The following is a 24,190-nucleotide window of genomic DNA, read 5'->3' as shown; positions in this document are numbered from 1 at the left end:
TTTATATAGCCCTTCGTACATCAGCTGAAATCTCAAAGTGCTGTACAGAAACCCAGCCTAAAACCCCAAACAGCAAGCAATGCATGTGAAAGAAGCACGGTGGCTGGGAAAAACTCCCTAGGAAAAACTTCTGAGAAAGGCCAAAAACCTAGGAAGAAACCTAGAGAGGAACCAGGCTATGAGGGGTGGCCAGTCCTCTTCTGGCTGTGCCGGGTGGATATTATAACAGAACATGGTCAAGATGTTAAAATGTTCGTAAATGACCAGCATGGTCAAATAATAATAATCATAGTAATTGTCGAGGGTGCAACAAGCACGTCCGGTGAACAGGTCAGGGTTCCGTAGCCGCAGGCAGAACAGTTGAAACTGGAGCAGCAGCATGGCCAGGTGGACTGGGGACAGGAAGGAGTCATCATGCCAGGTAGTCCTGAGGCATGGTCCTAGGGCTCAGGTCCTCCGAGAGAAAGAAAGAAAGAGAGAAAGAGAGAATTAGAGAGAGCATATTTACATTCACACAGGACACCGGATAAGACAAGAGAATACTCCAGATGTAGCCCCCCGACACATAAACTACTGCAGCATAAATACTGGAGGCTGAGACAGGAGGGATCAGAAGACACTGTGGCCCCATCCGATGATACCCCCGGACAGGGCCAAACAGGCAGGATATAACCCCACCCACTTTGCCAAAGCACAGCCCCCACACCACTAGAGGGATATCTACAACCACCAACTTACCGTCCGAAGACAAGGCCGAGTATAGCCCACAAAGATCTCCGCCACGGCACAACCCAAGGGGGGGGCGCCAACCCAGACAGGAAGACCACGTCAGTGGCTCAACCTACTCAAGTGACGCACCCCTCCCATGGACGGCAAGGAAGAACACCAGTAAGTCAGTGACTCAGCCCCTGTAAAAGGGTTAGAGGCAGAGAATCCCAGTGGGAAGAGGGGAACCGACAAGGCAGAGACAGCAAGGGCGGTTCGTTGCTCCAGCCTTTCCGTTCACCTTCACACTCCTGGGCCAGACTATACTTAATCATAGGACCTACTGAAGAGATAAGTCTTCAGTAAAGACTTAAAGGTTGAGACTGAGTCTGCATCTCTCACATGGGTAGGCAGACCATTCCATAAAAATGGAGCTCTATAGGAGAAAGCCCTACCTCCAGCCGTTTGCTTAGAAATTCTAGGGACAATTAGGAGGCCTGCGTCTTGTGACCGTAGCGTACGTGTAGGTATGTACGGCAGGACCAAATCGGAAAGATAGGTAGGAGCAAGCCCATGTAATGCTTTGTAGGTTAGCAGTAAAACCTTGAAATCAGCCCTTGCCTTAACAGGAAGCCAGTGTAGGGAGGCTAGCACTGGAGTAATATGATCAAATTTTTTGGTTCTAGTCAGGATTCTAGCAGCCGTATTTAGCACTAACTGAAGTTTGTTTAGTGCTTTATCCGGGTAGCCGGAAAGTAGAGCATTGCAGTAGTCGAGCCTAGAAGTAACAAAAGCATGGATTAATTTTTCTGCGTAATTTTTGGACAGAAAGTTTCTGATTTTTGCAATGTTACGTAGATGGAAAAAAGCTGTCCTTGAAGCAGTCTTGATATGTTCTTCAAAAGAGAGATCAGGGTCCAGAGTAACGCCGAGGTCCTTCACAGTTTTATTTGAGACGACTGTACAACCATCCAGATTAATTGTCAGATTCAACAGAAGATCTCTTTGTTTCTTGGGACCTAGGACAAGCATCTCTGTTTTGTCCGAGTTTAAAAGTAGAACATTTGCAGCCATCCACTTCCTTATGTCTGAAACACAGGCTTCTAGCGAGGGCAATTTTGGGGCTTCACCATGTTTCATTGAAATGTACAGCTGTGTGTCGTCCGCATAGCAGTGAAATTTAACATTATGTTTTCGAATGACATCCCCAAGAGGTAAAATATATAGTGAAAACAATAGTGGTCCTAGAACGGAACCTTGAGGAACACCGAAATTTACAATTGATTTGTCAGAGGACGAACCATTCACAGAGACAAACTGATATCTTTCCGACAGATAAGATCTAAACCAGGCCAGAACTTGTCCATGTAGACCAATTTGGGTTTCCAATCTCTCCAAAAGAATGTGGTGATCGATGGTATCAAAAGCGGCACTAAGATCTAGGAGCATGAGGACAGATGCAGAGCCTCGGTCTGACGTCATTAAAAGGTCATTTACCACCTTCACAAGTGCAGTCTCAGTGCTATGATGGGGTCTAAAACCAGACTGAAGCGTTTCGTATACATTGTTTGTCTTCAGGAAGGCAGTGAGTTGCTGCGCAACAACTTTTTCTAAAATTTTTGAGAGGAATGGAAGATTCGATATAGGCCGATAGTTTTTTATAATTTCTGGGTCAAGATTCGGCTTTTTCAAGAGAGGCTTTATTACTGCCACTTTTAGTGAGCTTGGTACACATCCGGTGGATAGAGAGCCGTTTATTATGTTCAACATAGGAGGGCCAAGCACAGGAAGCAGCTCTTTCAGTAGTTTAGTTGGAATAGGGTCCAGTATGCAGCTTGAGGGTTTGGAGGCCATGATTATTTTCATCATTATGTCAAGAGATATAGTACTAAAACACTTTAGTATCTCCCTTGATCCTAGGTCCTGGCAGAGTTGTGCAGACTCAGGACAATGGAGCCCTGGAGGAATACCCAGATTTAAAGAGGAGTCCGTAATTTGCTTTCTAATGATCATGATCTTTTCCTCAAAGAAGTTCATAAATTTATTACTGCTGAAGTGAAAGCCATCCTCCATTTGCGAATGCTGCTTTTTAGTTAACTTTGCGACAGTGTCAAAAAGAAATTTCGGATTGTTCTTATTTTCCTCAATTAAGTTGGAAAAATAGGATGATCGTGCAGCAGTGAGGGCTCTTCGATACTGCACGGTACTGTCTTTCCAAGCTAGTCGGAAGACTTCCAGTTTAGTGTGGCGCCATTTCCGTTCCAATTTTCTGGAAGCTTGCTTCAGAGCTCGTGTATTTTCTGTATACCAGGGAGTTAGTTTCTTATGACAGATGTTTTTAATTTTTAGGGGTGCAACTGCATCTAGGGTATTGCGCAAGGTTAAATTGAGTTCCTCGGTTAGGTGGTTAACTGATTCTTGTCCTCTGACGTCCTTGGGTAGGCAGAGGGAGTCTGGAAGGGCATCAAGGAATCTTTGGGTTGTCTGAGAATTTATAGCACGACTTTTAATCTTCCTTGGTTGGGGTCTGAGCAGATTATTTGTTGCAATTGTAAACGCAATAAAATGGTGGTCCGATAATCCAGGATTATGAGGAAAAACATTAAGATCCACAACATTTATTCCATGGGACAAAACTAGGTCCAGAGCATGACTGTGGCAGTGAGTAGGTCCAGAGACATGTTGGACAAAACCCACTGAGTCGATGATGGCTCCGAAAGCCTTTTGGAGTGGGTCTGTGGACTTTTCCAAGTGAATGTTAAAGTCACCAAAAATTAGAATATTATCTGCTATGACTACAAGATCCGATAGGAATTCAGGGAACTCAGTAAGGAACACTGCATATGGCCCAGGAGGCCTGTAAACAGTAGCTATAAAAAGTGATTGAGTAGGCTGCATAGATTTCATGACTAGAAGCTCAAAAGACGAAAAGGTCATAGTTTTTTTTTTTGTAAATTGAAATTTGCTATCGTAAATGTTAGCAACACCTCCGCCTTTGCCGGATGCACGGGGGGTATGGTCACTAGTGTAACCAGGGGGTGAGGCCTCATTTAACACAGTAAATTCATCAGGCTTAAGCCATGTTTCAGTCAGGCCAATCACATCAAGATTATGATCAGTGATTAGTTCATTGACTATAACTGCCTTGGAAGTGAGGGATCTAACATTAAGTAACCCAATTTTGAGATATGAAGTATCACAATCTCTTTCAATAATGGCAGGAATGGAGGTCTTTATACTAGTAAGATTACTGAAGCGAACACCGCCATTTTTAATTTTGCCCAACCTAGATCGAGGCACAGACACGGTCTCAATGGGGAAGGCTGAGCTGACTACGCTAACTGGGCTAGTGGCAGACTCCACTAAGCTGGCAGGCTGGCTAACAGCCTGTTGCCTGGCCTGCACCCTATTTCATTGTGGAGCTAGAGGAGTTAGAGCCCTGTCTATGTTCGTAGATAAGATGAGAGCACCCCTCCAGCTAGGATGGAGTCCGTCACTCCTCAGCAGGCCAGGCTTGGTCCTGTTTGTGGGTGAATCCCAGAAAGAGGGCCAGTTATCTACAAATTCTATCTTTTGGGAGGGACAGAAAACAGTTTTCATCCAGCGATTGAGTTGTGAGACTCTGCTGTAGAGCTCATCACTCCCCCTAACTGGGAGTGACACACACACACACACACACACACACACACACACACACACACACACACACACACACACACACACACACACACACACACACACACATACATACATACATACATAAACATACAGACCTTTGAACTTATGACCCCAACTCTACATTACATGGTAAGGTCCAAACTGGCTTAGTCCTACTTCACAGCATCCGTAACATGTTGCTCAATTAATGCTTTCACTCACATCGTTTACTTGTGCTTACAATGGTTGATTACATCACCCATTTGACTAGAAATACTATAAGTATTTCCTTCTGAGATAAAAGATCAATGATGTTGCACACCAGGATGAAGAGCTTAACCATCTTACAAAACATTTAAACAATATTTAGATGCAACCCTACAGAAAACTAAAAAGGTTCGATTCATTTGACAACATGAAGTCAAATAATTTAGTTTCTGTACAAAATAGGGGCCATTTCACACCATGTAAACATGCAACAATTATATTTAAATTTATATGGAAAAAAGAAAAACAGCTGATTGGTATCAAAAGTGGTAAAAGAATAAACACTCAAACAGTTCAGTGGTCACCATGAGAGCAGTCTTCTCTCGATCATTCTCTTCTCTCTAATGCCTCCTGGCGGAATAAGACACTGTCTCTCCAGCTCTGTTCTCCTCCCTGTCCCTGGCCTGTCTGTCTGACCAGCGGTGTGCATCTCTGTGTGTGCAAAGGGGATCCGATCTCTCTGTTCAAAGCGGTTACTGTCCATTACTCCAGCATGTACAGCACGTACAGGCACCAGCCTGCCCTATGCAGCACTTGGATCCTGTCTATAGAACGAAAGCCCGGTTCTGAAGCAGGACTGGGTTTGAGTTCTGAGATCAGGTTTTTGATGTCACTCTGTGGCCCAAACTCTGTGGGGTCTGGAAGGCAGACCAGGGCCTGGGAGAAGAAGACAGTCGGTTCTGTCTGTTGTTGTAGTTCTGGTACTCCACTAGTTATGGTTTCAGTTCTGGCTGTGTATTGCGGGACATGTTGGACGGGGCTGACAGGGATCTGTTTACGGAGGGGTGTGTGTGGTGCCCCTGTACCAGGACAGGTGGGAGTGGAGGGGTGCGGCTGTGTTGGGTCTGGTCCCACTGCTTAGTCTCCTAGTGGAGAGGTGGGAGAGGGGTCTGGACCTGAAGACCCAAGTGGTCAGAGGTCTCCTGGATTCTGTGTTTAAAATCCTAAAAGGACAAAGGTCAACTCCGTTAGGTCCAATGACCTGTAACTTTCTCTTAGATCCTATGAAAATGCAAGAAGAAAATGTTAGCATTTTAAATTGTGTAGGAGCTAAAGAAGGCTTACTGTTGTAAGTCCCTGGTCAGTGTGTGATCAGACCCCAGGAAGCAGATGTACAGGTCCAGAGCTCTCTGCAGCAGTTCAACAGCCTCTCTACTCTCTGTCTTACCGGAGCCATGAAATATCTGCCTGGCTGCCATGACACACACAAGCTAAACATAATATTAAACTCTGTGTAGTTGCTAACAGTCTAGAAAAAAAGTGTAAGAATGATTGAGAGTTGTGGTGCTTCTGTTTGAAAAAATGAAATAATTACCAAGTTTGACCAAGGTGCGTGCGAGGCTGCATGCCTTCGCCTGAAGACGTGGCGATGTGGGGGAACAACGCTTCATGTCCTGGTGTTTGACGTGCACCGTGTGTCGATACAGCTCCACTGCTAGCCTCTGCCTGAACCTGAGCATGTCACTCTTCACCACACTGTAACATGCATATACTGTCACTGACTGAGTTAACTACTGAGGAGGGGATGGGAGGAGGAAGAGAGAGAAGAGGGAGAACAATGACAGAGAAGAAACTACTGAGGAGACGACAGAGGACACAATTAATGACGAAGAAGAGGAGAAGAGGAACCAGAAGAACACTAGAAGAGATGTAGTCTCACCCTGCTGTGTCAGCGCAGGTGTCGGCCAAGATGTCTGCCAGGCACTCCTCCACCACTAGAGGGTGCTCTCTACCATACCAGCGCCTCCTGGTCTTCCAAGGCAACCTGGAGGTGCTTCTCAGCACCACATGGGTCTTGCAGGCTGAGTCTGTCACATACACATTTTTTTTTTTAAATCATCACATTAATATTAGCTTGCCTAAATTGAGACATACAGTATCAAAAGTCATTCACGTGGGTTTAGGTCTAACAAACAGCAAAAGACATAGAAACACCTGTAGCTGAACCTATGAAGTATAGAAACGTCACACATGAGACTATACCTATTTATGCTATTTAATACACACCTGTGTATCCCACAGAGCAGTCATACAGTGGCGTCAGCACACAGGTGGAGTTTGTGGTGTCCCATATTGATGATGTCACTGAGTATCTGAGAGGCCTCGATGGTTCGGACATCTGCAAACAGCAGCTGGCAGAGTACACAAAGCAACTGACCTGATAGGGGCGAAACATGAAATACATATCCTTTCAGCACACTAAAAGCATTTACTTACATTGTGAATGAAAAAAATACATAATCAGGTTGCTTATTTAAACACCTGAGACCCATATTGCCCCAACTCTCTTGACAGATACCCTTTCCAACAGTGATTCTCTCATGTCTCTCAAGGCAGGTAATGGTGAGAGTCTGGGCGGTCTCCAGAGCTGATCTACAGTATGTCTCTGCCTCTCTGTGCTGGTCCGTCTCCATAGAGCTCAGCCAAAGTCTGCCGCACTGTCAGCAGTAACATCACACTCTCCCCGTTTCTGTCCTGCTCACTAGCCTGAAATGACAGGAAATTGGGAAGCAGAGCGATCATTTCAGCAGGCTGTATGAAAGCCTTTTATAATTGAGTGAAAGTCTATACACTAAGAACATGAAATGGCATTACTAGAGCAATTACAGTGTTAAAGTAAAGTCTTAGCATAGTGGCTAGGATTTAAAGGGAAAATCCACTCCAATTATGGTATTTTTTAAATTAGTCCACTGTTGATATAGTCCCGAAATATTTTGCATGTCAGCAGTTAAGTTTTACTTTGCATCATGGTGGGTGGTGGGTCTAACTAACCTGTGTGAGGCTGTTCTGAGCCTGCAGTGGGATCTGCTCTGCTTCCCCATTCCTGTTCAGACAGAGCAGCAACTCAGAGACCAACAACTCCACTCTCCCTTTCACACCTGGATCCCACTGACAACCCTCTTCTACAGGTGGGGAACAAACAACAGAAACAGTCATAATCACTGGTCACATAGGATCACTGATGATGACTGGTAACACATCACTAAGACATCGTCAATAATCAATTTGTTATCAGTGAAGAATAATTACCGTTGCCGACACTTTGGGCCTCAGTCATGAAGGCCCTGTTGCTGTGTACCTCTCTCTGCTCTGGATTGAATGGAGATAACAGCTACATTATTTACGGATGGTATCTCTACAGTTTTGTGACGTTCAACGCTGAATGCGTGTTGAAATGTGTAACCATGATGATTTTACCTGTATGTGTAGCAGGAAGGAATGCCCATCGCCCTGATTGGATAAGAGTACGAGGGTGGCTTCCCTTTCCCAGCAGGCTCTGGTACGAGGTGTAGGGGTCATAACCTCTGAGGATCAGGAGAGTCCAGTACCTGACAACATCCATTCTCAGCTGAGGAGACTGTCTCCAAGTTGTAGACAGGTGCTCTACAGTTCTCGGATCAGATAGTAAGTGGATACCGTTATGTAAACAAATGATGGATAAACATGCGAATCTGTAATCCGATAAAAAAAGGCTCACCCAGTTTAAGTGTTAGGTTAAATATATGATGACAGTTAATCTGCGGCTAAACTATTTTCCCCAACAGTAACTGTGTGCCCCTAGCGTCCTTATGTGTGAAGTGTATGTCCATGCGCTTACTGTGGCTCTATGAAGAAGGTGTGTAGCTCCCTCCTGGCCTCACTCTGCTCCAGGTGCCAGGGGAGCTCCTCCAGGACCTTAGGCCAGCTACAGAGATCCCTGCCCTGCCTTTCGAAGAACTGGGCCAGGCTGAGACGGTAGTCCTGTCTGGTCCTCCTCAACCCCCCTGAACCTTTACCGGGACGGACCCCCACAGATCAAAAAATAGAAGACTAAGGAGAAGTGGAAATGAAATGATTGGTCAGTTGGACTCCTTAGTGCAGAATCAAACAGTTCCACTTACATGCAGATACTCCACTTTCATTGTTAGACAAAGATGATCAACCAAGTAAAAAGCACTACCATGTTGGAAAGACCAACAAATGAAGGCCATTGTAGAATGTCCATTCTATGCTTTCTATTTCTAGGCTTGTAACTTCCACTCCCGTCTGCCACTCACTCACTCAGCAGGAGGAGGTCCATGGCTTGGCCCAGTGATTGGTGGGTGAGGATCAGTGTTCCATTGGGTCTCTCCTGTACCCAGGGCTCAGCAGCAATGCGGAACCGGGCCCACTCGAGGTAGAACCCGTAAGTACCCAGGGTAACCAAGAACCTCCAGCAGGACCAGGACCTGCTTCCCAGTCAGCCCAGCATGGGAGAGGTGAACGAGGCAGAGAGCATCCCATACCCGGCCTCTGAGATCTGGAGAGAAGGAGGCAGTAAAGGTTAGATACAACAATTCATCATAGAGTGCCATAACTAACAACGTTAATTCTTCACCTTTATTGAGAAAACATTACAGTGGTTATTCTTGCTGTATGGCACTTTTTTATTATCACAACTGAATAACTAGAGAGGGTAAAGATGATCCCACCTATGTTGGACACCTGAGAGGTAGGTCCTCCTGTTCCTTTGGCTGGACTGGCCGTACCCTCACTGACCCCGCCATAGTCATTGATCCAGCACTGGCTGGACTGGCCGTACCCTCACTGACCCCGCCATAGTCATTGATCCAGCACTGGCTGGAATGGCCGTACCCTCACTGACCCCGCCATAGTCATTGATCCAGTGCTGGCTGGACTGGCCGTACCCTCACTGACTCCGCCATAGTCATTGATCCAGCGCTGGCTGAAATGGCCGTACCCTCACTGACCCCGCCATAGTCATTGATCCAGCGCTGGCTGGACTGGCCGTACCCTCACTGACCCCGCCATAGTCATTGATCCAGCAGTGGCTGGACTGGCCGTACCCTCACTGACCCCGCCATAGTCATTGATCCAGCGCTGAATCAATCTGGCCCACAGCTCCGCCATAGAATCCACTTCCACATACTCCTCTATCAACTGCTCCTCCTCCTTTCCCTTCAGGATGCCGCACATCCGCCAGGAACAGCGGCAGGCGGTCCATTCCCAGCCTGGTAGTGGTTCCCAATATGAATTGTAGCAGGGTCCTGTGCGGCTCCTGGCAGGGCAGGGTAAGGTGTTGGAGGGTCAGGGAGCCAGCGTAGGTCCTTCACCTGACAATGAATGAATAAACGTTAGGAATTCATGTTCACTATATCAAATAATATGCTTTGTTTTTCATCTTGATTTATTTGAATGCTATCAATGTAAAATACACTGTACAAGAACCCCCACTGGTAGTGGTCTGGGCAAAGTAAGGAATTACCACCCTCATTGAGAGCCCGAGGGTCCCGGTCAGTCTGTCCAGAACCAGAACACAGGGTCCCAGAGCAGCCGCAGCAGAGAAGGCCTGAACCAAAACATGACCTGGGCTTTACATGGTGCTGCAACCCCTCACTCCACTCAGCCTGGGGCCCTAGTACAGAGACACAATAACAACCCCTCACTCCACTCAGCCTGGGGGCCTAGTACAGAGACACAATAACAACCCCTCACTCCACTCAGCCTGGGGCCCTAGTACAGAGACACAATAACAACCCCTCACTCCACTCAGCCTGGGGCCCTAGTACAGACACACAATAACAACCCCTCACTCCACTCAGCCTGGGGCCCTAGTACAGAGACACAATAACAACCCCTCACTCCACTCAGCCTGGGGGCCTAGTACAGAGACACAAGAACAATCCCTCACTCCACTCAGCCTGGGGCCCTAGTACAGAGACAAAATAACAACCCCTCACTCCACTCAGCCTGGGGCCCTAGTACAGAGACACAATAACAACCCCTCACTCCACTCAGCCTGGTGGCCTAGTACAGAGACACAATAACAGTAAATGTGAAGCCTTAACAACGACTTAAAGGGAAATACCACTCAAAAACAATATTTGGATTTTTGTTTCATTAGCCCACTGTTGATACAGTCCCAAAATGTTTTGCATGTCAGCAATCAAGTTTTCAAGATATAGAACTTTCAAAATATAGAAAGTGTCACAGTATGATGCGTGCACTAATGAAACAAATACCAAAATATTGTTTTTTTGTGGACTTTTCATTTAAAAGGTTTCCTCTTGGGCTACACTAAAAATAAATACTAAAAGCACTATTAGCCTCTTTTGCTGTTTTATTGTATTATCATGTTGATTTGTTTATTGTTTGTTCTCAGGGCACCATTGAGAATGAGACCCTGGTTTCAATTAGGTTACCCTGAATAAATCAAATGTATATATAAAAAAAAATGAAATACCACACTAGTTACTTAGAAGAGTGAGATGAGAGGGAACCATCGGTCTGTCTCACCAGTCTAGACCAGACGAGTGGTATGACAATGTTGACCTTGTTTCTTTCTTAAGAACAAGGTCAGTGTTGGGTTTCTCACAAAGTAAATACATATATATTTTTTAAAGTCAGTAAAGAAATACATCTTATCTCGCACTAAAGGTTATATTCACAGGAAAAGTAATTGAGTGTAAACAAATTTCGGAATGAATGTCAAATTGGGAATGTAAGTATACAGTGCAATAACAGGTTACATTTGGAATTGATGGGTTAGATTACTGAAGTGTCCTATGTTGATGTCATTGTAGTCATTTCTAACCCTCACAGACATAGGCAATAACACTCCGGAGGGTTTACCATAATGGTCCAGGCGTAGCTCAGTGGTGATGTCTCTCAGTACAGATCTGATATCCACACTGGAGCTGCTGATTCCACAGAAGTGAGGGATGGCCAGGATTCTAGGATTCTTCTTCCGGACCTCCTGAAGCCACCAGGCGGCTAGTGAGGACTTCCCACAACCCCTCTCACAGAGTAGTAAAATAGACCCCTCGGAATCACGTTGGTCGTGGTCACTGAAGGCAAAAGGAAATAGGAAGGACAGTCAAAATATGTTTTTCATTGCTAAAAAAAATATCTGAACGCTATGAATGCATAATTCCATCTATCTGCATCTACTTTTAAGTATGGAAAATCTCACAGTAATTCATCACTGATTCCAGCTTAGTGTGGTCACCAAAGTTCTTACCCTGTTAACTTGGTTGATTGAATTCCTTGAGGTTGCTAGACTCTGAGACGTGTCAGAATGAGTGAGAGAGGCAGTAAATGTGTTGAGTTCTTCCATGACAGCAGCGGTCTGGGTGGAGGGGGCAAACCAGCGACGCAGAGCCTGGACAGCACCTTCATGATAACATCTATCAAGGGAGTCCAGGAGGCCTAAAGAGCAAGCACTGCTTTAAGGCTTGGAAGATAAGGCAGACCACTGAAAAACACAATAAATATGAACCCGGACTGAGCTACGTTAGTCATCTTCGCTGTCTTTTCAAAGCTGGTTGAATGAAATTGAATTCAACAAAGTAGATGTAAACAGAACTACAGTGAGGGAAAAAAGTATTTGATCCCCTGCTGATTTTGATTTTGAACAGTGAGAGACAGAATAACAACAACAAAAATCCAGAAAAACACATGTCAAAAATGTTATACATTGATTTGCATTTTAATGAGGGAAATAAGTATTTGACCCCTCTGCAAAACATGACTTAGTACTTGGTGGCAAAACCCTTGTTGGCAATCACAGAGGTCAGACGTTTCTTGTAGTTGGCCACCAGGTTTGCACACATCTCAGGAGGGATTTTGTCCCACTCCTCTTTGCAGATCTTCTCCAAGTAAGGTTGAGGCTGACGTTTGGCAACTCGAACCTTCAGCTCCCTCCACAGATTTTCTATGGGATTAAGGTCTGGAGACCGGCTAGGCCACTCCAGGACCTTAATGTGCTTCTTCTCGAGCCACTCCTTTGTTGCCTTGGCCGTGTGTTTTGGGTCATTGTCATGCTGGAATACCCATCCACGACCCATTTTCAATGCCCTGGCTGAGGGAAGGAGGTTCTCACCCAAGATTTGACTGTACATGGCCCCGTCCATCGTCCCTTTGATGCGGTGAAGTTGTCCTGTCCCCTTAGCAGAAAAACACCCCCAAAGCATAATGTTTCCACCTCCATGTTTGACGGTGGGGATGGTGTTCTTGGGGTCATAGGCAGCATTCCTCCTCCTCCAAACACAGCGAGTTGAGTTGATGCCAAAGAGCTCCATTTTGGTCTCATCTGACCACAACACTTTCACCCAGTTGTCCTCTGAATCATTCAGATGTTCATTGGCAAACTTCAGATGGGCATGTATATGTGCTTTCTTGAGCAGGGGGACCGTGCAGGCGCTGCAGGATTTCAGTCCTTCACGGCATAGTGTGTTACCAATTGTTTTCTTGGTGACTATGGTCCCAGCTGCCTTGAGATCATTGACAAGATCCTCCCATGTAGTTCTGGGCTGATTCCTCACCGTTCTCATGATCATTGCAACTCCATGAGGTGAGATCTTGCATGGAGCCCCAGGCCGAGGGAGATTGACAGTTCTTTTGTGTTTCTTCCATTTGTGAATAATCGCACCAACTGTTGTCACCTTCTCACCAAGCTGCTTGGCGATGGTCTTGTAGCCCATTCCAGCCTTGTGTAGGTCTACAATCTTGTCCCTGACATCCTTGGAGAGCTCTTTGGTCTTGTCCATGGTGGAGAGTTTGGAATCTGATTGACTGATTGCTTCTGTGGACAGGTGTCTTTTATACAGGTAATAAACTGAGATTAGGAGCACTCCCTTTAAGAGTGCGCTCCTAATCTCAGCTCATTACCTGTATAAAAGACACCTGGGAGACAGAAATCTTTCTCACAGGGTTCCTCCCTGTGAGGACCCAGGGGTAGCCTCCCTCCACTGCAACATGCAGCTCTCCACCCCAGAGAGGGCTTCTCGTTCTGGACCGGCAGCACGGAGAGGTGAGGGGTCCTGCTCTGACCTGAAGGGGCCATATCGGTGGCCCAGGAGGCAGAGGAAGGAGGAGGAGCGGGTTATAAGGTCTAGGCTGATCAACTGCTAGGAGGAGAGGGAGGTATTATTGTCAGGGAGGTCAGAGGGACGTTGGCTCCCCCGGTCAATTCACTGGGTGTCCAATGGTCTGAAGCAGGTGCCTCTGGCCTGGCAGAGGGCATCCAGGTGGGGGAACACCTGTGTTCTCAGGTAGTACGGAACACAGCACGGGCTGGAGAGGAGCAGTGATAGGAGGGGTGGTGGACCAGCCTCCCTCTTGTGGGTCCATCTCAGGCCGTTATAGCTGTGACCTGCTCTGCCTGTCTTAACAAAATAATGAAAAACAAGCATATCAGGAATAATCAGCAACTAGATATCTAGCTACAGTGTTTTGCAAGTACATGGTATTATTGGTGTAAATATGAATTGCAAATTCATGACATGCAGGGAACAGTGCATATTTCCCCACATAAAACTGCTCAGTGACTGGATATCTACAGAATTAGAGGGGAACATTTAATAACAAATAAGATAAACATCTACATTAAGATGAACTCACACCTAATAAAACCCAATATGTGAAAACATCTAGCTTGATGTAGGCCTAACCTGTAACAGAATTTAACAATTGAGTGTGTCAGATGTGTTACATGTTTGGTGGACTGTTGACAGGACCCATTTGAAGCTGCATCGCGGTGTCTTCTGACTGGCCATTCTTCTGGCAGAAGTTACCGGAAGCGAAGGCATAGAGAAATGGATTCAGGCAACTGTTGGCATAGGTCAGTAATACAACAAAAGACAACTTGGTAGAGAAGTTTTTCAGGTTTTCTGACTTGGCCAAATATCCTGACATGTTTAGGATGATAACAACTTGGAATGGCATTGAACCAATGACAAAAGTCACGATGATGCTGGTCACAAGTCTAGTCATCCTGGACTTTCAAAAGAAAGCTGAATGTTTCACTGTCTTATGGAGGTGGATGTAGGATGTTAGCAGGAGGGAGACAGGTAATACTCATCCAAGTACCGCCATCACCAACCCCCCCATGTTGACTGACAGGAACGGTGAAGATATTACAACCCCAACACCCCACAGTATGGGAAACAACCACCTCTCCACTGCCCCACGCCACCTGGCCCAGCACTGGGGTGCAGAACTTAGTAGTAGCGCTGGACACTCATCAACAGGATGGTCAGCAGGCTGGAGAATGTACAGGAGGAGGCAACAACGACAAAGAGCTTGCAGAGACTGTTGCCCAGCTGAAGAGTATTGCAAAGACCAATAGCGGCACACATATTAGCAGGCTCAGAATATCTGACACGACAGGCTCAAGAACAGTTTCATACTCAAGTTGTATCTGTACAGATGCCAACAGCTGATCACAGCTTTCACTGCTATCTTATGCCCAGAAGATAGCAGAGAGCCAGGACCACTCCACTGATCATGGTGCCAGTCGTGGAATCAGGGATTCCAGAGGTGCAGTTGAAGTTGGAAGAGTTACAGGTGGAGGAGTTGAAACTGTCAATCATTGTGAGACTGACGATGAGGGAGAAGGAGTTGAATTGAATGTAGACCAGCAGCTAAATGTTGTTAGCAGTTGAGAGGTGGGTTGGTAGTGTCTGCAACTGAGTCACCGGCATGGATTCAATGTGAGGAATGGGAAAAAACTCTGATCACATGAAAAAGAAAGGGGAGGGTCTATTCCACACCAAATATGTTGTGTTGAGGTCTACAACCTGTGACAATTGCACAAGCAAGTGAATGCTGGCATTTTAAATAGATGATTACAGTAGCTATTCCAAATAGACTAATTTCATAAATCAAAGCAGAGATGCACACGCAAGCACCTGGAGACACACACAGTATGCCACAACGTGCGAATGGACAATAGTGACAAACAAAATGCCATACATTTTCGATACCTGTACTAGTGGCCATGAGTTTGTCCCAGAGATGGTTGCCATATCCAGATTAAAATGGCTCACGTTACAAATAAAATCTGAATGGCTCTGTAGAGTTGACTTTTTTCCTTGCAAAATATATGCATTTGGCAAACTTTAAGCATATTTGTAGGTAGTCTGGGGGGAAAGATCGTTTTAGTACAGTCTCGACGTCAACGCATGCCTGTTACTTCGCGGAGAAGTTGTGAATGACAAGCCATAGCAACAGTGGCAGCCAAGGTGACCGTATGGGCTTCCGGATCAGCCTATCATACATTGTTACACTGTAAATGTACAAAACAATGTTTCAACAGTGCTGACGAATGTATCTATTTTCAATGACGTGTTGCAATGTATCAGACATGAGTATATCTCTTTTTATGATAACAAAATCATTGTTTAACGTGTATTTCGGCCAATGGAAAACTAGCCACGCTTTGAACATGTACAATCGGACATGTAATACTACGATTGGAAGATTGAAGCGGCGAAAGCTTCCGCCATTGGTTATTGTTGTGCGTGGGGAGCAGGTATAGGTCCACTTCGTCAATCCACCGCCTCCAAAGGGGATCAGATAAAGGAGTCAACAACCACGGACGCACACCGTTTCAAACCTATGCCGGGGTGTAGGAATAAAGTACAATATAGTAAAATACGGGACTCCTTTGAGTGAAATTTGTTTCTATTAAAATGAACCGAATGTGGACAATAGGCCTCTTTTGTGCTCTTCTAGCTTTCAGTAAGTATGAGTTATAAATTGCATAATATAATTTCAATTTCTTTGCTGTTACTTGACATTTCATGACGTTTTCTTATGATTGCAGTATAAGCAGCAGTAAATGTGCTAAAATGCCATCTTTTGATTGCAGTGCATTGTTTTGTTGAACGATGAGTGTGTCAAATGGGGTAACATTGTAGAAGACGGGACTGATTTGCAGCTTCTGGTACTTTCTCTTCATCTGAATCCTGAGGAGCCACACTGTAACATTGATATGTCTAATGCTTCTCTTTTTTCATTCATATCTGGACGTTATGGTTGTTTTGCTTTATGAGCACGTTATTCGGATTTTTACTTTACATTTTTGTCCATCTTGACACTAATGTCATACCGAACACCTGCTTCCACAACCACACCAACCAAACAGAAGCAGGATTCTAAACACCGTAATCCCACACAGTTATACTGCAATTGTACCAGTTATCAACAACTAACTACCAGTGGTGGAAAAAGTACAAAATTGTCAACTTGAGTAAAAGTAAAGATGCCTTAATAGAGTAAAATCCTACTTGAGGAAAAGTTTAAGTATTTGGTTTTAAATAAACTTAAGTATCAAAAGTGGCAATCGTTTCAAATTCCTTATATTAAGCAAAGCAGACAGCACCATTTTCTTGTTTTTTTAATTTACTGATATCCAGGTGAACAATCCAACCCATAATTTACAAACGAAGCATGTGTTTAGTGAGTCCGCCAGATCAGAGGCAGTAGGGATGATCAGGGATGTTTTTCAAGTGTGTGAATTAGACCATTTTCCTCTCCTGCTAAGCATTGAAAATGTAACTAGTACTTTTGGGTGAAGAGGAAAAATGTATGGAGGAAAAAGTACAATTTCTTTAGGAAAGCAGTGAAGTAAAAGTATAAAGTTACCCCAAAAACTACTTAAGTAGTATTTTTACTTAAGTACTTTACATCACTGCCAACTACCCATACAATAGTCTGTTTGCTTTGGACAGTGCAATCAGTTTGCTATGTGGGTATAGAGATGGAAACAGCAAAGGTATCAAATCTTTATCAGCAGTGAAGGTGAACTTTTCCCGGGAGCTTATCAGTTTTAGTACAGTATCGGTCCGTTCTGAGACGGAAAAGTGTCATGACCTCTATGGAAGGAGTCAATGAGATGTAGTATTGTGACTGTTATGCTTACAGATAGAGGGGAAGACTAGCTACCAGATGAACTTAGACCCTCCGTAGTGAATTTATGGCCCAGTAGTTTCTGTCACATGACATGGGTCAATTTAAGTTAATACAAAAGAGTTGGATTTTTACTGGGTACAAGTTTTTGATTAAACCCTCAGATCTATGTTTAATTTTATCTACAGGTTCTGTCAGAGCGGAGGATGAGGTTGACGTTGATGGGACAGTGGAGGAGGACTTGGGCAAAAGTAGAGACGGCTCCCGGACAGATGACGAGGTAGTCCAGAGGTAAGTGTGTTTAAAAATTTCAGTAAAGAAGAGTGTTCTGTCATGCAGTAAGTCTTGAGACTAACTGGTGACAAGAGCACCCCATTATAGACTTCTACTTCCTCCCTCTTTTCCAAAACATAACCCTTTATACTGACCTTACATGAACCATGGAAACCACTTACCTCCTCTCCTTTCGGCTTGCTCTTTTCAGTCAAAGATAAAACCCCTATTGAGATTTGTTGATATACTATTTTATTTTTGGCTTGACACCCGTTCGCATTAAGCCTGTAGAAGTACACCTGATCATTCTTCAGTTCGTTAGAGAGCAACACACAACATTTTAAGGGTTTTCCCTATTACCAGTCACACAGATGAGGCCTCTATAAATATTCCCTTTGGGGAAATCTTGAGTCTATCTACCTTGTTTGTGCTGATCTCTGATTACTCTTCTGTTTTCCAGGGAAGAGGAGGCTATCCAGCTTGATGGCCTGAACGCAGCGCAGGTAAAGGAAATCCGGGAGAAATCAGAAAAGCATGTCTTCAAGGCCGAGGTGAACAGGATGATGAAGCTCATCATCAACTCCCTGTACAAGAACAAAGAGGTTAGTGTCTGCTCTGGTGATCTGTGTAGACAATGGAGCTTTGAATGTTTACACTTACAGAAATAATAGGGTAATACAATAAATGTTTTTTTACACTCATTAAGCAATATTTAGTCATTTGTTTAATTAGAAATGAGTTCTTCTGGCTATCTATCATTACATAAACCTGAGAGGTTCAGTGAGGTAACTTTAGGTAATTGAATAAAGCTCGAGACAGTTAGGAATGTAATTTGGGGGCGGGGCTTCGCCCTGCCTGCGTCTCGGTAGGTGGGGACGAGCACACCAACTGACTAGAGCACCCACTGATGGGAGCGGCCATTCGTATTGTCTTTGTATTGTTGTTTTAATAAAAATAAATACAATTTTATCATTTGGTGATGTTTCTTTTTCTGTGTCCAGATCTTCCTGAGGGAACTGATCTCCAACGCTTCCGATGCCCTGGATAAGATCCGGCTGCTGTCCCTGACCAATGATGAGGCACTCACTGGTAACGAGGAGCTGACAGTGAAAATCAAGGTACGTTAAGTTACCTTTAAAAAGCGTTAGCTTTCTGTGACCCACCCTTTCATGTCCTCTGACTGTAGGCTAATTAGCAACCCTTCACTGAGCTATCTAGAGTGAAACCTGAGACCGAGAGAGTTGTTAGGATAACATCTCTAAATTTACATCTCAGTCTTTGCATTGCAAAAAGGGACATGAAGACTTTCAACACCTGCGGCAGGACATTGTGCACTTTCCCTTTGAGTACATGGAAATTATTAATAAATACTGTACACACTTGGTTTGCTTTTCTTTTATTCTAAATGTGCATAGATAGTTTTATTACTATTAAAGTTTCAAACTAAGTCTGTCAAGTACAATGCAAAGTAATCCAAAACCCAATATAACATTTCACTGTTTTGTTTCTCCTCACCTCCAGGCTGACAAGGAGAAGAACATGCTTCACATTACCGACACCGGCATCGGCATGACCAAAGAAGACCTGGTCAGGAACCTCGGCACCATCGCCAAGTCCGGCACCAGCGAGTTCCTCAACAAGATGACAGAGATGCAGACCGAGGGCCAGTCAACCTCTGAGCTGATTGGTCAGTTTGGCGTGGGCTTCTACTCTGCGTTCTTGGTGGCTGACAAGGTGATCGTAACCACGAAGCACAACAACGGCACGCAGCACATATGGGAGTCTGACTCCAACGAGTTCTCCGTCATCGAGGACCCCCGCGGGGACACCCTCGGCAGGGGCACCACCATCACGTGAGTCAGCAAGGCAACTGTCAGCAAGTAGCAACCATTCAGAGTCAATCTAGCATTATCATTACTGTAGGTGGATGATTTGTACTTACTATGGCAATTTTAGGCTGGATTATGGACTGCTCTGTTAGTCTATGATGAAGTAGAATGTGGTTAGTTGTTTGGCAATGTAAACCCTCGTAACAATAATACATGTTATGATGTAGTTATTGCCTCATTTGTTCAGACTTTTTTGGCATTACTGGCTGTGGAAAATGTAGTCAAGACTGTCTAAATTAAGCAGAGACACAAATGTCAAACCAAAGCTGAACTAATAAGTGCTCCAAATTGAATTTCACTAATTAAAATTTGTTTCATTACTGTGCCTTTTTTTAAGGCCAAGAAGCCCGTAGTCTCGCTCAGGCGGCGCAGCCTGAGGAATCTAGTTACGTTTGAAAGGTTCACAACTGTAATGACTAACATTAAGCCCTGACTGGCTCTTCACTGCAGTGGATTCTTTTCTCCCCTAGTTTGGTGATGAAGGAGGAGGCAACAGACTACTTGGAGCTGGAGACCATCAAGAACCTTGTGAGGAAATACTCCCAGTTCATCAACTTCCCCATCTATGTATGGAGTAGCAAGACTGAGACTGTAGACGAGCCTATTGATGAGACAGAAGCAGATAAGGATGAAGACCACGATGAGGTGGAGGAGGAGGACAAGCCAAAGATGAAGAAGGTAAAACGTTGTTTCAAAGACTAACTACTGTCTGTAGCAGCAACGGATCCCATCGAAGCGAATCTCAATGGAAATGCATCTTTCAGTTTTAAAGACTGTCCTTTCTCCTTTCATTTCCCCCACCTCAGGTGGAGAAGACGGTGTGGGACTGGGAGCTGATGAATGACATCAAGCCCATCTGGCAGAGGCCTGCCAAGGAGGTGGAGGAGGACGAGTACAAGGCCTTCTACAAGACCTTCTCCAGGGTGGGTGTCTGTCTACAGTTTATTCAGACACTAATCCATTTAGTGGTTACAGTCTATATGTCCACTTAGATTTAGCAGACAACGTTTCTCAAAGGGTGATCTTGGGTCAGATATGACTCATCTGACTGGAAATGAACTGAAGTTGTCTTGTCAGGCAAAGCTTCAGTTGCCAGGCAACTGGTTTAATGACAGATGGAGGTTGTCTATGTAAATAACTTCCCATTCTGTTCTTGCAGGACACAGACGAGCCCATCTCCCACATCCACTTCACAGCAGAGGGGGAAGTCACCTTCAAGTCCATCCTCTTTGTGCCTGCCGCAGCTCCCCGGGGACTCTTCGACGAGTACGGTTCTAAGAAGAACGACTTCATTAAGGTACACAGCAATGATTGGTTACAAAGCAACTATGGATTGGCATACAAGCGGTTCTCAGTGCAGTATTGATGTGTCGTAATTGTTACTGACAGAAAACTATCTTCCATCTCTCTCAGCTCTTTGTGCGTAGAGTTTACATCACTGATGACTTCCATGACATGATGCCTAAGTACTTGAACTTTGTGAAAGGAATGGTAAGTATTATTCCTTAGGGTTAAGTCTGGATACCAGTATGTTTAGCCATCATTCCACTCCTTGCCACTCCTGTCATGCTAAACATTGGCATATGACTGGGGGTACAAGGAGTAAAATGTTAGCTAATCAGACTGGTACCCAGGCTATTTAAGTGCACCCACTGAGGATTGATTAAATGTTAAAGCTGCAATTTGTACAAATTCACATAGAAAAGTGAGTTATAGAGCTCTAATTCTCATTGAAAGCAAGTCTAAGAAGCGGTAGATATGGTTTGTGTGCTATTTCTATGCTTCCCGTTAAGTTTTGTATTTACTACTTTCGGTTTTGAATACCAGCTTCAAACAGCTGAAAATACAATATTTTTGGTTATGGAAAATATATTTCTCAGAAGTTTACATGGTACAGTAATTCTCTACACAATATTAGAATTTTAGCACTCAGGAAATGGCAAGCGATTTTTGCATATTGCATCTTTAAATTTCTTGTCTGTTCCATCAGGTCGACTCTGATGACCTTCCTCTGAACGTCTCAAGAGAAACTCTCCAGCAACACAAACTTCTCAAGGTGAGGTTTGCTTTCAATTCACTCTAACAAGGAAACCCACCTTGGTCAACACTCTTCACTCAACCACTCTGCTAACAGCACACTTAAACATGCCTCTTCTTCGGCCAGGTCATTCGCAAGAAGCTGGTGCGCAAGACCCTGGACATGATCAAGAAGATCGCAGAGGAGCAGTACAACGAGAAGTTCTGGAAGGAGTTTGGCACCAACATCAAGCTGGGTGTGATCGAGGACCACTCCAACCGGACCCGTCTGGCCAAGCTGCTGCGTTTCCAGACCTCCAACAGCGACACGGTGCTGGCCAGCCTGGAACAGTACGTAGAGAGGATGAAGGAGAAGCAGGACAAGATCTACTTCATGGCTGGGACCAGCAGAAAAGAGGTGAGGGTCTGGATGAGAGCACTGTTTTGTGATCAAAAATGGTGACCTTTGAGTAGGATATGTATGTTTGTAAATGTAGACCTTAATAGCAGAGTTTTTATTTTTAATTTAACCTTTTTTATTTTACTAGGCAAGTCAGTTAAGAACATTCTTATTTACAATGATGGCCTACCGGGGAACAATGGGGTTTAACTGCCTTGTTCAGGGGCAGAACGACAGATTTTTACCTTGTCAGCTCGGGGATTCGATCCAGCAACATTTCTGTTACTAGTCCAACGCTCTAACCACTAGGCTACCTGCCGCCCCAAAAGTTATAAACCTTGTAATGAAGAGTCAGGATCTGTAAAATATTATAGTAGCATCCTTCCTACATCAAATGTTTGCTGTATCGTGCCCTGAGCTTAATTTCCCCTCCATCTTTTCCGTCAGGCCGAGTCGTCTCCCTTCGTGGAGAAGCTGTTGAAAAGGGCTTACGAGGTCATCTACCTGACAGAGCCTGTGGATGAGTACTGTATCCAGGCCCTACCGGAGTTTGATGGCAAGCGCTTCCAGAACGTGGCCAAGGAGGGCGTCAAGTTTGACGAGAGCGACAAGACCAAGGAGAAGAGGGAGGGCCTGGAGAAGGAGTACGAACCTCTCACCACCTGGATGAAGGACAGCGCCCTGAAGGACAAGGTTAGGGGTCTTCTCAATAGGCTCAATGGGAATGTGCATTGTTATTGGATGGACACTAGTCAGATGGCATCTCCTCTGTTTGAAAATGTTTGCTCAGGTGTTGAAAAAGCTTTGAAAAGCTGAATCTTTGATCTGTCTGCAGATCGAGAAAGCTGTGCTATCCCAGAGGCTGACCAACTCTCCCTGTGCTCTGGTAGCCAGCCAGTACGGCTGGTCCGGTAACATGGAGAGGATCATGAAGGCACAGGCCTACCAGACAGGAAAAGACATATCAACAAAGTAAGCCATGTGAAACCATTTTGACCTAATGTACAGTATATGTTCTGTGGGATAAGACATCACTCACAAGAACTCGTAGTGGCTCAAGTCCTAGAGGGTGTTGACATAGTTTCTGCTTATTACCATGTTTTGACACTTTTTATTTCTGTTGTCCAGTTATTATGCAAGCCAGAAGAAAACACTAGAGATAAACCCCAAACACCCTTTGATTAAAGAAATGTTGAAGAGAATAAACGTGAGTACCATTTCGAATTTAACACAAATTACTTTACCGGGCATACGCCCTTCCATTTCAAATGTACGCAAATGAATCATAGGTTCCTAACCGTATCAAATTCTCCGCCTGACCTCAGGATAATGCAGAGGACCAGACGGCTGCAGACCTGGCTGTGGTGCTGTTTGAGACGGCCACACTACGGTCAGGCTACCAGCTGGCTGACACCAAGGCCTATGGAGATAGGATAGAACGCATGCTCCGACTCAGCATGAACGTGGACCTCAATGAAGAGGTACGCTCAATATAACTAATATTACCCATGTGTAAACAGGATCTGATACTTACTGCTACTTTACCAATATAATAACCACTGACAATGCAAAGTGTGTTATAATGCAGTACATCATGGCTGGATTCTGTATACAAAGAGCAGATTTTGGGATGAGGGGAATGTGCACAAAGAGATGCTAAGGTATATCCTCGCCTTCCTTTTTACGGTATATCTTCGCTTATCTTAACTTCCTTACCTGTCACAGCCTGAGGAGGAGCCTGAGGAGGAGCCTGAGGAGGAGCCTGAGGAGGAGCCTGAGGAGGAGCCTGAGGAGGAGCTTAAAGCAGATGATGAAGATTCGGTAAGATTGGAGGGGAGTCTAGCACAGAACTGGGGAAAATAGTGTTAGTAATGTTAGTAAGACATGTAATGGATAGTGATGGTCCTTTTTGCTTCATGTACAGATGTGTTTTTTCACTTTGCTCTTTCCAGGGAGCCACAGGAAGGGATGAGCTGTGAGACGGACTGAGCGAGGGGCTGTGGGAGGGAAGGGTGAGGGAGTGAACTGGGGGGCAGAGCTTTGACTGGAACTAGGTCCATCTTCTCTGCTGAAAAGGAGTGGGTGGGTGGGTGTTTGGATTTTAGGAGCTTCTGTTTATTATAGTTTTGTTTTCTACATTCCTACATGACTGTTAATTTGTTAATATTTAACCGAGCCGATTATGGAGTGCTGACTTCCTGTCACGAGAACCATTAAATGTTTCCGGAAAGGTAATCTCTCACCTGTGGTGTCTTTTTACCTGTCATTTCTGTTCTTTATTAGCCCGTAGTCAGCCAATTGACTTTCCACA

General features: G+C 44.7%; 2 protein-coding genes and 1 long non-coding RNA gene across 5 annotated transcripts; 1 reads left to right on the top strand and 2 right to left on the bottom strand.

Moving 5' to 3' along the window:
- Positions 1 to 4,830: 4,830 nt before the first annotated feature.
- On the bottom strand, positions 4,831 to 8,846 carry LOC115198885 (uncharacterized). Its single transcript, XM_029761278.1, has 11 exons — positions 8,671 to 8,846; positions 8,228 to 8,399; positions 7,828 to 8,021; positions 7,660 to 7,719; positions 7,402 to 7,532; positions 6,929 to 7,116; positions 6,637 to 6,787; positions 6,290 to 6,437; positions 5,945 to 6,105; positions 5,695 to 5,821; positions 4,831 to 5,573 (listed from the first exon to the last, which is right to left on the bottom strand). Exons 1-6 carry the CDS (start codon positions 8,687 to 8,689, stop codon positions 7,003 to 7,005), a joined length of 690 nt encoding a protein of 229 aa, XP_029617138.1. The 5' UTR covers positions 8,690 to 8,846; the 3' UTR covers positions 4,831 to 5,573; positions 5,695 to 5,821; positions 5,945 to 6,105; positions 6,290 to 6,437; positions 6,637 to 6,787; positions 6,929 to 7,002.
- A 699-nt stretch (positions 8,847 to 9,545) lies between these two features.
- LOC115198884 (uncharacterized) lies at positions 9,546 to 18,073 on the bottom strand. The gene is made up of 4 exons (XR_003879310.1): positions 17,995 to 18,073; positions 11,630 to 11,817; positions 11,242 to 11,456; positions 9,546 to 9,722 (listed from the first exon to the last, which is right to left on the bottom strand). It is a non-coding gene; the product is annotated as an uncharacterized LOC115198884 (long non-coding RNA).
- On the top strand, positions 15,935 to 24,111 carry LOC115198881 (endoplasmin). Of its 3 annotated transcripts, none has more exons than XM_029761273.1 (17): positions 15,935 to 16,131; positions 17,490 to 17,592; positions 18,035 to 18,176; positions 18,576 to 18,692; positions 19,096 to 19,427; positions 19,934 to 20,141; positions 20,270 to 20,386; positions 20,623 to 20,760; positions 20,877 to 20,954; positions 21,454 to 21,519; positions 21,628 to 21,897; positions 22,327 to 22,572; positions 22,715 to 22,851; positions 23,008 to 23,086; positions 23,205 to 23,360; positions 23,629 to 23,700; positions 23,832 to 24,111. In XM_029761273.1, exons 1-17 carry the CDS (start codon positions 16,083 to 16,085, stop codon positions 23,856 to 23,858), a joined length of 2,337 nt encoding a protein of 778 aa, XP_029617133.1. In that variant the 5' UTR covers positions 15,935 to 16,082; the 3' UTR covers positions 23,859 to 24,111. The 3 variants fall into 3 exon arrangements, with proteins under 3 accessions (XP_029617133.1, XP_029617132.1, XP_029617131.1); XM_029761272.1 differs by having other exon boundaries at positions 23,617 to 23,700; XM_029761271.1 differs by having other exon boundaries at positions 15,936 to 16,131; positions 23,605 to 23,700.
- The last annotated feature ends 79 nt before the right edge of the window (positions 24,112 to 24,190 follow it).

Source organism: Salmo trutta, chromosome 8 (assembly GCF_901001165.1).
Source record: "Salmo trutta chromosome 8, fSalTru1.1, whole genome shotgun sequence".
NCBI classification, from domain to species: Eukaryota; Metazoa; Chordata; class Actinopteri; order Salmoniformes; family Salmonidae; genus Salmo; species Salmo trutta.
This window is presented reverse-complemented; position numbering and strand designations above follow the sequence as displayed.

Bases quoted from the DNA above. Each gene is read 5' to 3' on its own strand.
- LOC115198881 (XM_029761271.1), top strand. From the start codon at position 16,083: ATGAACCGAATGTGGACAATAGGCCTCTTTTGTGCTCTTCTAGCTTTC. The intron at 17,593-18,034 runs GTAAGTGTGTTT...TCTGTTTTCCAG, and splicing joins GATGACGAGGTAGTCCAGAG to GGAAGAGGAGGCTATCCAGC. The intron at 20,761-20,876 runs GTACACAGCAAT...CATCTCTCTCAG, and splicing joins AGAAGAACGACTTCATTAAG to CTCTTTGTGCGTAGAGTTTA.
- LOC115198885 (XM_029761278.1), bottom strand. The intron at 8,022-8,227 runs GTAAGCGCATGG...ATCTGATCCGAG, and splicing joins ACCTTCTTCATAGAGCCACA to AACTGTAGAGCACCTGTCTA. The intron at 7,720-7,827 runs GTAAAATCATCA...CATTCAATCCAG, and splicing joins CCTTCCTGCTACACATACAG to AGCAGAGAGAGGTACACAGC.